The sequence below is a fragment of the Artemia franciscana genome, chromosome 18 (genome assembly GCF_032884065.1).
Source record: "Artemia franciscana chromosome 18, ASM3288406v1, whole genome shotgun sequence".
In the NCBI taxonomy this organism is placed as follows: Eukaryota; Metazoa; Arthropoda; class Branchiopoda; order Anostraca; family Artemiidae; genus Artemia; species Artemia franciscana.
In genome coordinates, this window is record NC_088880.1 from 19,632,121 (window position 1) to 19,646,353 (window position 14,233).

The following is a 14,233-nucleotide window of genomic DNA, read 5'->3' on the forward strand; positions in this document are numbered from 1 at the left end:
ATGGAAACGCAGTGCACTGTTAGTACTCCAAAGCAACTGTTAGTTCCACGGAAAAAATTGCCATAATAGGGCGGGTTTTGTCGTCACCTATGACTCGCTATAGCCTAAAACCAAATTTCTAATCCAGCTTTGATATTGCTTTCTACAAGTACGTGAGCTTACCTCCTTCTGAAGAGCTTCCATAAATTCCTTCCCCCTCCCCACCCCTTTTTACAACTGGAAAGACATACAAGAAGGTGTTAAGCTCAGTATAACAATCAAATACTTCAGAAACAGTTTCGTTCAAAGCTACTTGCACATACTTAAAAACCTCGAAGCATTGATGTTAAGCACAGCTTAAATACCAATATACAGTTATGAAAACTCCTATCTCAATAGTAATCGAAACTCTAAAAACGGAATCAAAAGAATTGCATTTTAATGCTGATTTTAAATATATAAGTCTCATCATGTTAAGTCTTACCCATCAAAAGTTACGAGCCTGAGAAAATTTGCTTTATTTAGAAAATAGAAGGAAGACTAAAAGTCTTCAAAAGTCCTACTATATACAATAGTAGGATCAAAATAAAGAACAAATAGCAAAGAGCACCTACTGCTGCCTTTGAGAGAGGCTAATATTATACCTCTCTGTCGTTCTCCTAGCCGATTACAAATTTTCTTTTTAAATAAAGTTTAGGCTCACAGCGAAACATGCAATGTTACGACAAGTCTGCGGGTATAGCTTATTATAAAAAGACATGTTCCTTCTGTCATTAGATTCATTGGTTTCAGACTACCCATTTACCGATCCAGAATTATGATATTGCTTCGTCTTTATCTTAGAGAGTTATCCAAACCTGCTTAAAATATGAAATTTTCCTTTTTTCTCCTGTTTATGACCTGTTTTCAACGTACAATGAATCTAAAAAAAAAATCAAACAGATTGCAAAAATGTAATTTGGAATCTGGATAAAGCTGAATCTCGGCTATCGAATCATAGCAAAGTTGTTGTCTTACGTTGAAATATTACAATAATAGGACTACTTAAAAATAACTGAGAAAAGACTTGCACAGGGAACAGCACCAGCTTTGAGGGTGGCAAGTGGTGCAACCGCACCGAGCCCCGTGCCTACCGGGTCACAAGGCCCCGCACGCCAGTAAGGTCGCCTCTGACAGGGAACATTTAAGAGGGAATTGTCATTTCAAAGGATTCAGAAATTTAGCTTTTCCTGCCTACACTAACATCTTTAGCCAATTCCTTTGGGATTATAACTATTTTTTCTCTGCTATTTTTGCTTTATCTATTTCCCACAGATTTTCAAAGATAATAAACCAACCAAATCAATATTAAATTAGGTTTATAAATGTCATCGGTTACAAAATATCTTGAAGAAAAGCATATTCCTTTCTTATCATAAGCAAACATTAGGATTTATAGCAGTATGTAAATAAGATTTTACTGCGACGGTTTAACTTTGAGCCCGAAAATACGAAGAATTCTAACTGGAATAATTGCATTCTTGTGCTCGTTATTGCGTTCAAACATTGAACTATCCTAATTGGGTTAATAGCATTAGATACAGATTAAATAAAAAAAACAAGTTTTTCAACTGAAATAAGGAGCAAAAAAAACTTAAAAAATAAAAATAATTCCGTATGAGAGGGGGGGGGTCCCCTTCCTCGACCCTTGATCTTTAGGCTAAATTCTTAAAGTTCTTTAAACATACTTCAAGGCCCTCAAGGTTTCAGGTCACTTTCTCTTAGAATGCACAATTTTGTATTTCCTTCCGAGAAGTATGTTTATTTGTTTTTTCTCCACGGGTAATAGTACTAAATCAATTGCCTTAAAGCATTATAAGAAGGCTCATTTGAATAGGAATTGAAATATCTAGAACCTTTTTAATAAGCAATAAGGATTACACCATAGCAAAGTTACGTCTTCTGACATTTTTGGCCAAAAACTAAAATTCGGTCAATAGAGTGCCAAAAAGCTATTGAGTGAGAATTCTGGCATAGTAAATTTATTTAAAATTATCAGAACTGTATATTGAGCTTCTCAGTTTCAGAAGCAGTAACACAGGATGGTCACGTATTCGCTCAAATGTCTCAAAAAGTGCGATTTAGCCTCAAAGATCAGAACTCCGATGGAGCAGCTGCTCCCTTTCTTGTCAAAACAACTATACCTTTCAGTGAAAATTTCTTCCAATATGCAGATAAATCCCCTTCCCCCGAGTGTTAGTCAAAAGACCCCCTCCTCTCTGTATTTAAGAATAATTGAAAATTATGTATGACATATAAAGGCTTCTTTTTTCATATTTTCGTTTCTCTTCCAGTAGTTTTTTTCTAAAATAAAAATTGCGTGACACCTTCCCTTCAAAGTCAGAATTTGCCATACTTTAACTTATGTCAATAAAATTAAAAACCAGATAGTCAGAAGAGAGAGGTGAAGAAAAAAAAACAGAAGAAAGGTATCAGTGCTAAACAAAGATTTAGGAAGAAGGTGATGAAAGAAGTAGATCACCATTTATGGAAAAGATCGAAAAGAAAAGGAAAAGATAAAAGAGTGGTGGACGAAAGTAACTTGACTTTTTATGTTCTACTACTTTTCAGTGATCCCCCCTATTCTCATATTAAACAACTACTAAATTCATTCATGTAAAATGCACCATTCTGATTCACTATGGACCTTGACTTCAAAAACAGTACGTGTCTAGTTTATGCGGTGAGAATTTTTTACAAGATGTATTTAAGCATTATATATCAGATTTTTGTTCTTCTCTTTTCGTTAAATTTTCGTTCATATATCAGAACTGGCAGCATTATACATTAAACTGAGTATCTACTGAGTCGCCTTCTCAATGAGGCTATCCCCAGGCCACTCAGCGCGTCCCCATGTGGCAGATAGAGGAATGTCCTTCAGATATGTTGGGTGCCTCCAAGGAGTAGAAATCGTAAACCAAGGGGAACCCAGTCCCTGGAAGTCCATAAATGAATCTGGGACAATCTCGCCCGAGGGTTAAAATACAGTCGGAGGAGGAAGGCCCCTTTGACGCAAACCATACAGGGCCCACTTGCATGTGAACATGTCCCAACAGTTAAACACCCTCCTCCAACAATGGGAAAAACTGCTCGGCGTCGCAGACGACTGAACGGGAGGATCTCTTCCTAGAGGTACAACTTTGAAGGGCAGATGATCCAGCTCTAAGGACATTGGTCTCTGCTAAAGGCAGAAAGAAGTGGATTGCTGTTACTCTGACAAATTAGCCATTAAACTCTTTCTCCTTAATATTAATGATAAAAAGGGCGAAGAATAAAGTAAGAACTCGTGCTACCGCGTCCGGGGTAATCGACGGTATGAGACCAAGAGTTAAAAATCGCGATAACGATGTTGATAATGATGTTGAAAATGATTTTGTTACCGCGTCTGGTGCAACCGACGATCATGTATCTAATTTGATGAATTTCCGGTCGGAGAAGAGTTTATCTATGTTAACCTCTAAAACATCTCTCTCACTCGGAATTTTAAACGGACGCACATTAGCTAACCCAGGAAAAATAGAACTAGTCCTGAATGAAATGAACGTTACCGCTGGGACATTGTTGGACTGTCTAAGACTCACATAAAGAAAGAAAACGATCAAAAAAGGGGTTTTTAAGGGCCAAATGAAAATACTGAAGAAAACACAGAAAGCGAACATTTCGAGAGAATAACCGCCTCTCTTCTTCAGCGCAAACAAAATAATATGATCAAGGAAAAAAAAGTGGAAAGTACAACAAAACCAATGAAAGAAACTGCCAAAAAATTAAATAAAATTCAATAAAAGACCAAAAATTAAAAGAATTAAAATCAAGTACCTAACATGCTATTAAGTGAGTTATTCGCCAGTATTGGCGATTTGCACAAAATCCAAACAAATTTGAACGTCCAACGAAGGATACTAACGAACAACTGAGAAATAAAAGAAAATATTCATTCACTCAAACAAACGAAACAGCAAGTGAATAAATTAGAGAACTAGGTCAAGTGATTTCTGATTTTAACCATTGCATTTCTTGCGGATACCCTTTGAGATCTAAGGGGTTGATGATGTATTTGGTTATGTAATTGGGGAAGTGGTTTAACGTTGATTTCAGGGATTACTAAAGTATCGGCTTCTCTTTTGAGAAAACTGAAATACGAATCATTTATTCTTAAATCACCTGAATCACTGTTCAAAGCTAGACCTAAATATTGGTATTTATAAATTTCAACAGCTTCCCTGTAGTGCTGGACAATACCTATGTCATGTGAAATTGGGCTGGCTTGGTTAAATAAAACAGTAAGCTCTGGATTATTAAATATGTGTTCTGAGAGGGCAGAGTCAAAAATTTAATTTTTTTTTCTGCTTTTTAAGAATGTTATTAATTGAGGTTGAGTGCTGAGTAATCTATCCGGAAGTCGTTGATCTGTCCTTCCGATGTACCAAAGACCACAAGAGCAGGGAATTCTGTAGACACCGGAGTTTTCACCTATCGGGATAGGGTCTTTACCTTGGTAGATTTGGGAACTGATAGTTTTTCTGGGTCTGTAGTAAGTGAAAATATTATTTTTCCTTAGATTTTTGGAAATGTGGTCTGAAACCCCTTTAACGTACGGGAGACCAAGATAAACTGAATTTTCCCTTTGATTTGCATTTAATGTGTCACTATCTGATAATTTTTTAACACTTTTTACAATTACAGAATTTATTCAACTAATTAGATAGCCACTCCCAAATAAAATATGTCAAGTGACACAATTGTGTGTGGTGGTCAAGCTCTAAATCCAGGAAACTTGGAGAACAAACTTGCCAAGCTCTGTCAACTAGAGAATTGACCACTCCTCTTTTCAAAGCAGGAGCTTACGAAGATATCGAGTCGATCCGCTGTGTCTGGGAAACGGGACACTTCCCAAAACCTTGGGTGAAATCCACTACAATTCCCCTTTTTATAAGGGTGACTGTAATAACTACAGATCAATAGGTTTCCTACTAGCCAACAGGCGAAGATTCTAAAAAAAATACTTCTTGACCATCTCAAATCTCTGACAAACCATATTCTAGAGGAATACCAAGAAAGCTTTCGAAAAGACCGCCCTACCAGAGCTGCTAAAACTCTTCACAGATTCCAAGCAGACTTTCGACTTGATATGGTGAGATGGATTATGGCACATTCTGCTAAATTATAGAACCCCTTAAAACAAATTAGTCCTGATGAAAGAGATGTATTCACATTTTGTTAGCCGGGACCTGACGCCCCGGGAGACTAACAGAAGATTTCCTAACATCAATGGGTGTTCTCCAAGGTTGCCTCTTGTCACCCCACCACTTTAACTTATTAATTGACGCAGCGCCATCACTTTCCAAAACTGTAGACGGTGCAGAGGGTGGAGGGAAGCTTCTCGATAAATTGACATACGCAGATGAAATCGAGAAACAAAACTGCCTAGGGCATCTACTCCAACCTAAGACCAATGAAATAGTGGCAGCGACCAAGACCTTTGGGATAGTAGTAAATACAGCAGAAACTAAGGTTATGAGGGTGTCTAGAGACCCAGCTGCAAGAACTATGCAGCTGACAATAAAATGGGAGCCAGTAAAAAATTTTAACTCGTTTGTCTACTTAGCGAGCCTCCTAACTTCTGACAGAGACTGCTCAAAAACGATCAAATGAAGACTTAGCCTGGATAGCGCTAGCATCTTGCTAATTTGGAAAGCAAGGTTCTGTAAACTTATCTAAAGGTTCGACTCTTCAACTCCTTTATAATCCCCATCGATTCAAGCGAAAACTGGTCGATAAAGGGTGATAGCGAACAAAGAATCTCTGCATTAGAAACTGAATGCCTTAAACACATCGTGGGGATAGCCTACGTTGACCAATTCTAAAATGAAGACCTCCGAAAACTACTCTGTTACCCCCTAATCATCATCGACCAGATCGAAAGCCAACAACTCCTCTAGCGTGGCAGTATTAAGCCAATATCAGCTAACAAGCTACCAAAAATCATCTTCAAAGGACAATTTCACGTCACACGCCCCCTCCCACCGGAAAACCTCCTAAGAGATGGAGCGCCAATTTTCTGGCCCATAATCTCCCCCAGCTACTACGTCTACCGTAGAACAGATTGAAATGCCATCGTCAAATTCATTGTCTTCTTAGAAGGAAAGAAGCCCCAATATAACCACAAATGCTCGACAGAACTTAAGTTAAGTTAATTCAAGTCATCGAATTTTACCTTTTTCGTTATAAGATATATGTTAAATATTATAGGGTAATATTACACACCAGATAGATTTAAAGCATATTTAAATTTTGTTCTAACTAAGATTTAGGATGGAACCAGAGGTGGCAGTAATTTAAATTATTTTTCGAAAAGTAACACAAAGGTACTAGAAAATGACATTAAAAAAAGGGACAGTTTATATTCCATCACGTTCTTAAACTCCCTCTTCCTTTATAATGAACAAAAGCTTACAGGTTATCCATTTATCACTTTCAAGCCAGAAAAAATCTGTAACATTCAACGAAGGGGGGAGGGGTTCCAAATATTTGATGAGATACCAATGTTTATCTTCAGCATTTTGGATAGGAGGACCCTCCACTGGATGATCCTTACCTGATTAGCTAATCTTCTGAAAATGGAAAAAAGAATGTAAACCACTAGAGAAAATCACGAAGGACTTACTTGGGGCTTTTTAAGTCTCTGTGAATAATGTTGCGTGAGTGTAGGAAGGACATACCCGAGGCAATTTGAACAGCCCAGTCAAGGGTTTGGACAGGGGTTGTGTCTTCAGACTTTCGCAAATATTCGTGCAGTGTTCCCTTGCTACAATACTCCATTACTACGGCATAACAGGGCGCTTGTGTACATATTCCACTGTAAGAAGAATAAGACAATTATTAAGATACGAGAAGATATAATAGCTGACCCCTTTTATATTCCCCAAGAAAACACATAAATAGTCTTTATCATGGTGTTTTTTAACAGTTTCACCTGTCTATGTCTCTGCATTATGCATCTGATATAAAATATCATGTCATAAATTATACTATGGTTATATATTCGTTTATTCTGATTGGAAAAATATTTGCTGAAAAACTTCTTGAACTTTAGAAGTTATACAAGCGTAGAAGGGCAGTAGAGTTGTTCACAAAATAAAACTTTCCCTTAAAACCTTCTTAGAATGACTATTCAATACTATAGAACAACTTGAACTGAAGTTTAATGCAGCAGAAAAAGCAGAAAATCCCAAGAGAAATTACTGTAATAAATTAGATATTTTTAGTCTTATTTACGCAGTGGAGGGTATCAGATCTAGGGGTGACTTCCCCGACTATTTTCTAAGAACTCTCTTTCCGGCCTTTCCATTTTATTCAAAGCTTGAGTAAACAACCTTAATTAGAAATATTAATATACATAAAATAATTATATTTTGTCCAAAAATACCCTTTATTTTCCATCAGATCATTCCTTTTTTATTGGTTAGGATCCCCTATTGCCTTCTGTAAAAAAAAAATGACCGTTTTCAATAGTTGTAGGTAAATTAGCTTTTCATTAGTTTTTCAGTATAATTGTATTACAATTTATTTATTTAAAGGAATAACTATGCTTTTTTCTTTATCAAATGACCGAAGTTGAATATGACAGTTATAAAATGTCCTGATTGCATCATATATTTCCGTTTTAATAAAATATTTCACCGGTATTTGAGTTTACATAAAGAAAAAAAGGACACTTTTGATATCTGAGTTACAAATACTTAAATCAAACTTGCAGACAAAGAACATGTAGATGAAATAGAGGTCAACTTTGTTTCCAACACAGAAAAGAAGAGAGATTGTTCAAAACTGTCTTAGAATTTCTTGTTTTGGCTAAACTACCTCATAGAATATTTTGTAGACACAATATAGTAAGATGATTTTAATAAAATACTAAGATATAAAAAATAACTGTAACAATACGCAATAAGAAAAAAAAACTCAAACCTATCCATTGTCATGACCTTAACCATTTACGTAAAACTGCTCTAGGGTATGGATCTGAATTTACTGTATACCACTACAGCCTATCTAACTAATTCACAAATTTTATTCGCAATAAAACATGGATTATTTATTTCATTCAACGGTAAGAATGCAAGCTCATGTCATAGAGCCATGTACTCTTATCACCTAATATCAAATTTAATGTAGAGAGACGAGTTGGAGATGTGAGTATGAGGTCAAAAGCCAATTGAGGAATAAGACGACGGCTTTGAGATGGCGGGTCGGAGGTTTTGGAAGGTTACAGTAATGTGTATATAGGTATGATATGTAATAAACAGACCGTAGCTCAGAATTAACGAGTTCAATAGCATATGATCAAAATACTTACAGAAATCTGATAATGTTTGGGTGGTTCAGCTGCTTTAAATGGCGAATTTCTGTTTCTTGCTTATCTTTGACCTTCTTTACTGCTATAACCTGACCACGAAGTCGACCTTTGAAAACAGCACCCTGTGCACCGGATCCGAGCCATTGAAGATCTTTAATTGATTCAAATGGGATTTCCCAGTCATCAACTGTAATAGAATATTTGTGAACGAAAAAACTATTGTAACTCATTTCTGGATATCAAAAGGCGAACAATTCACATAAGTTCTCCTTTTTGAGTATGGAAATTACTTACCCTCTAGATTCTCAGTCAAAATTCTAATATGTTCCTGATTCGCCCTTATCCCTCCTCCTACATCTACTGCCTCTTATTCCTTATATTCCACTTATTTGTCGAGGAATTTTGTTTTCTTTTTGCTAAAACAGAATACTAAGCTAGAGGGTGCATATTAAATATTTCTAGTGTAATCGATTCACATTTTAAAATATATTCGTTCAGCGAAATGCAGCATCTGCTTACCCACTCAAAAGTGTTAATATAGTTCTTTGCAGCCAGATTTCCTTCCATTTAAGCAAAGTAGCTGCATTATAGGTTTCAGTTCTATAATTATTTTACAAATTTTGCCCTTTTGTCAGTAACGAATATACATCAGATATTCCACAACTTATAAAGGCGGGACTAAAAAATTAAATATTTCACTTGCTTCAGTGTTTGCACAAATCGGATGTGATAATTAACTAGGCGACATATGCCATTTTTGGTTGAAAATAAGTCGTGTAATTGTTGTCGTTAAGAAAATAAAAAAAAGACACAGGCCAAGGTACTAACGTATTATACGAGAAATATTCGAGACATTACCCGGTAAGTTTGCACTGTATAGCGATAGAATATAGTGTCTGACCAAATGATTGCTATATTTTAGTTAAATATTTAGTTGGTATTTTGGTTAGGTTAGAATAGGTTTGTTTAGGTTATGTATTTTATATATGCTTAGTTTACCCCCCCCCCCTAATGTGCAAATCCAAATTTGTTTCTGAATTATTATGTTTTCATCTTACTTAGGTATATTTCCTTAGCATTACCAAACTTAATTTCTCGAGTGTTTTTCGTATAATACAAGTACCTAGGCTACTTTTGGACGTGGACAAGTTTGAAGATAAAAAAGAGGCGTGGGCCATGGACAAACTTTCTTCCGTCTGTTGGCTCTCCTGAAAAGTTACAAAAATGGCGCATGTCGCCCTTTTAATTATCATTGCCGAAATGGCGAAAATGCAGCGAAACAAACCAAAAAACAGCATGTCAAGTGAGCTTAGTTGTCGGTACAGTGTGAAATCATCAGTTAAGCGGGGTTATGTCCTAGCAGCTGTTAAGTTTTCTATGTTGCTTTCTATGCCCATCTATACGGATCATTTGATCCATGTGATAACAAACTTTCAACTCATGAAAAATATGAGTGTTGACGCCGACCATACCTGTAGCGACCATTTAGGTCAACCTTTTAGTGTTACCTTTCAATATACTGCCAACCTCGCAACCAAAAAACACTTCATCAAAACTGAGTGGAAAAAAATTGACACGGTGGTGTATCAACATACTTGTGACGAAATCCTGAGAAAAGTTAAAGTGCCCTACGAGCTACTAGTACACGGTGTCCAAGATTCGGTCGCTTTAGACATCTATTCTGAGGAAATTTGAAACGCCATAAAAACCGCAGAAAAGTTAGCTGTCCCCTGTCGTAAGGTCCGTTACGACAGGGTGAACGTCTCAAAAACCAGGTCGGGACAAGTGTCACCTGGTCAAGCAAGCAAAAACCTGCTAAGTTGTGGTACGATATCTGGAAGGAATCCGATAAGCCTAGATATGGAGTGGTCTTCCAACTATTTCGGAGCACAAAGAACGACTGCCTAAATCTAACGGAAAAAATGAAAAGCGAAGAAGCTGATAGTTTCAGAGCAAACCTTAAAAAACCCAAAACTGACGTGGAAGTTCTTCAAGAGATACCAGACCAGTGGGAAACCGTGCTCATCTGTCATTCCGGAACAGGAATGGTTAAGGTTCTACTCTACGGTTCTTTGGTTCCAAAGAAAGCAAGCTTGAGCGGGACTGTGATAAATGCTTAAACGAAAAACTCAAAAGTTTGTTAAAAGTTCGAAAAACCTTTGCTGTATCTAAATCGGCTGTAGCTAAAACAGTTTGTGAATTAAAACGCGGAAAGGCACGTGGTCTTGGTGGTATTTGTCCAGATAACCTAAGGCATGGCACTGACCTCTTGTCTGAGCATATCACTCTTCTATCCTAGATGTGCGTCAATTGCGGTGTGGTATCTAGCTCATTTTGTGCTTGTGTTCAGTCAAATATCCCCTAAAAAGAGAAAAACCCAAATCAGTCCACAGGATACAGACAAATTACCATTTCAAGTGTTCTCAGTAAGGTCCTCGATCTACTTCTCTTTCCAGAAATTTCTGAGAAGTGCAGATTGGATTATCGTCAGTTCGGATTCCGTCAAAACCTGAGTTGCGCGTTTGTACAGAGGCTTTTAAAGAAAGCTATTGACAAAGCCCACTAAATGGGATCCTCACTCTTTATGCGTAGACATCTACGCTTAGATGTCCATCACTCACCATCACTCTGCAGCGTAGACATCTCAAATGCATTCGATTTAGCTGTGCAGTCTCAGGTGTTCCTGAAATTACTCAAGTATGGTGTGAATGCTCATGTTGTAGCATTCTTATCTTTCTGGTACTCAGGCAGTCTTGTGAAAGTTAGACTGAAAGGGGATCACCTAAGCAGATCGATTAGACTTGTTCGTGATCTTCGTCAAGGATCTGTATTAAACCCCATCCTGTTTAATACCTTGACATCCGGAATAACAGAAAACATTGTTGGAGGATTTAGCATCAACCTATGTGACCTCAGCCTACTTTCGTATGCTGTCGACCTGCTGATGTTAAGCTGCAACCTAACTTCTCTAAAAGAAAATATTGACCACTTGATGACTGGTTACAAAAGTATCGGTCTGATGATCAACGCACTAAAGACGGTGTTTGTTGAATTTTGTCCCTCAGCAAGCAAGCATGTGACGGTTGAAAAAATGAAAATTTTCCCCAGAAATACCATAAAATACCTGGGAATAACGTACGGTCATCATATAAGAAGTTCCCGTTTACTAATAATGGAGAAAATTACCAAGAGTATTCATTCAAGTTACGAGAAGCATGTCTCTCAGAAAATTTAGCATAAACAGGAGGATTCTTGCAAAGCTTTACACAGCTGCTGCTCTTCCTCACCTTCTTTATGCGTCTCCGCTATGGGACTGGTTCGCACAAACAGACAAACCAAACTCCGATCTGTATACTGCAAATATTTCAAGCTTTTGCTTCGATACCCACCCTACGAGAGAAACACATTGTTATAAGATCTCCAAAATATGGTGGACCCAATTGTTGTTGTGCCGTCTACTGAAACAAATGCAGAAAAAGGCGTTGAAAAAATTGTTCGGGTTTTTGCCTCTATACCTGATCTACGAGTGCGAATGAAGAAGTTATTACTAATCTTGTCCTTTGATGCTGAGTGTTCTTGTTTTTTTTTCTTTTCTTCTGTTGTATTACTCCGCTTTTCTCTTTTTTTTGTATGAGCGGGCAAAAATAAAATTATTATTATCATTATTATTATTAAATTTGTCATGAGGAACACTGTAAAGGCTATGAGAGAGCATCGTATCAGATGGGAAAGTAGAACTCTCCTGGACTACCCAGCTAGAATATCAGGCACATATAAAGCCACATATAAAGTCATATGTGGCTTTATATGTGGCCACATATACATATAAAGCCATTCTATCAATCAGCATATACTTACCAACTTTAAAGTACAAACATTGTTCTTTACAGTCAAAGGGTTCCTTCCATTTAATTAAAGTAGCTGTATTATAGGTTTCAGTTCCATAATTCTTTTGCAAATTCATGCTCTTTTGTGAGTAGAGAATATACACCAGAGCTTCCACAACTTAAAAAATAGAATTAAAAGGTTGATTACTGATATTTGAAATGTTTCAGTGTTTTCGCAGGTCATGAAAATGCAGAGAATCCCTTGATTGAGATAACACAATAGTCAGTTGTTATTTTTTGTTAATTCCTTCCTTATTCAAGAAATTCAAAAAGGGCTTCACTTTGCCTTTGCGGCTTACATGTTACGTGAGGATTATAGGTGGCTCGGTTTGAAATCAGTAAGCAACTAACAAATAAGATGTATTTTAAGTAGGCAACTGAAATACCAGCAAACTTATTTCCCAAAGTTCAAGTGCGTTGAAATACCTCTTTTAGACAGTTATAAAAAAAGAAGATTAGTTTCATATTTTCAACAAGTTCTGATAATCAAAAACATGCTGACGTCAAAGCTTCCGGTGGCTATTGGTTTAATTTCAAGTTTTAGGTTATTCTTGCTTTCTCAAAAACTCAGATGCCGTGACAACCACATAACATTATTGGTTCTTGAAAATAATAGCCTAACGCACAAATAATTAACATCTTCTGGGAATTACCACATTAAAGAAAAAAAAAATAATGCCAAGAGTTAATCTACAAGTTTTTCAGAATCTTTAAAAATGAATCGAACCGAGACAAGATCACCACTGGCCCCACAGTTGCCAGGTCTGCGGAAGAATGTATAGCCCAAACCGGCGCGATCACTAACCCAAAAATAGCAAACTTTATGTTTCAGAAGAAGAAAAATACTATTAACATATCAGATAGCCTACACATAAGTGTAGGTCAGAGGTAAAATAAGAGCCCTGTGAACGAACAAAAATCACCCTCCCTCCCCGTGTGCCGTCAAAAAATTGACTAGCGCTTTACTGGGAGCAAAATCTGTATAAAACCAAAAAGGTGAATTGTCCTTTACACGCTGTGTTTATTGCATGCATACCTTATTGTAACTTGCACCAACTTTGTACTACAAAAATAAAAGAAAATCAGAAACAGATCAACAACCCAGGAAAATTGTTTAGAGTCCCACTAGAATGCTAAATCCTGAGTTGCAAGACTTTAAAGAATTTATAAAAGTGTGCTCAATACAAGTTTTTGTAATTAATTGCTATTTGTTAGTGAGTATACACAGTTATTATTCTCTACCGAATGCCGTTTCGACATCAAAATTAATCTTACGCTAGTAATTTCAAAATTATAATAAATGGCCAAGTCTAGCTTTCCTTCTGTATGCACCTTTGTCGTTCCTACTATACTAAAAATTATAGTTGAAATTATCACCAATGCAACAGTACAAACACAGAAATAAACATACCATATTAAAAAAAAGACAGAAGGAGATGGGAAGACTGTTTTCCTACTTTAGTAATTAATATAGATGAGTACTTGAATAAGGCCTTAACCCTACTCATCCATTCAATTACACAGGTCAAACAACATAGCCATACACAATCAACCGTAAAGAATAATCCATGGACAGGTAGTCGTGTCGTAAGTAAGTATAGGTCGTCATTTACCAAATATTAAAAACAATAAAAAAGACAAATAATTCAGAGGCGACAACCCAACACAAGGGCTCATCAGGAGAATACACACTTGCCTATAGGGTTTCGGCACTTTAAATTCCCTACCCAGGCAAGTGGCGTGCCTTACGAATTAAACTACGCAACAAACTTCTATATTCGTATGTTTTTATTACGTATATGAAAGGGTTCTCCCCCTCGTCAATACCTCGCTCTTTACATTAAAGCTTAAATTTTGTCCCGATTCCTCAAGAATGACCCCTGAATCACAAAGGCCGTAGAGTAAATAGTTGAAATTAATAAATTACTTTAACGTAAAGAGCAAGGTATTAGGAGGAGGTGAACCCCTTATATGC

At 36.7% G+C, this 14,233-nt stretch overlaps 1 protein-coding gene across 1 annotated transcript in view; it reads right to left on the reverse strand.

The window, feature by feature from the left end:
* LOC136038718 (mitogen-activated protein kinase kinase kinase 12-like) overlaps positions 1–14,233 on the reverse strand; it is a 68,765-nt gene that overhangs the window by 25,067 nt on the left and 29,465 nt on the right. The window contains exons 4-5 of the mRNA XM_065722046.1: positions 8,372–8,558; positions 6,683–6,874 (exon numbers count right to left, since the gene is read on the reverse strand). Of these exons, the coding sequence (XP_065578118.1) occupies positions 6,683–6,874; positions 8,372–8,558 (379 nt within the window). The remainder of the gene's footprint in view (positions 1–6,682; positions 6,875–8,371; positions 8,559–14,233) is intronic.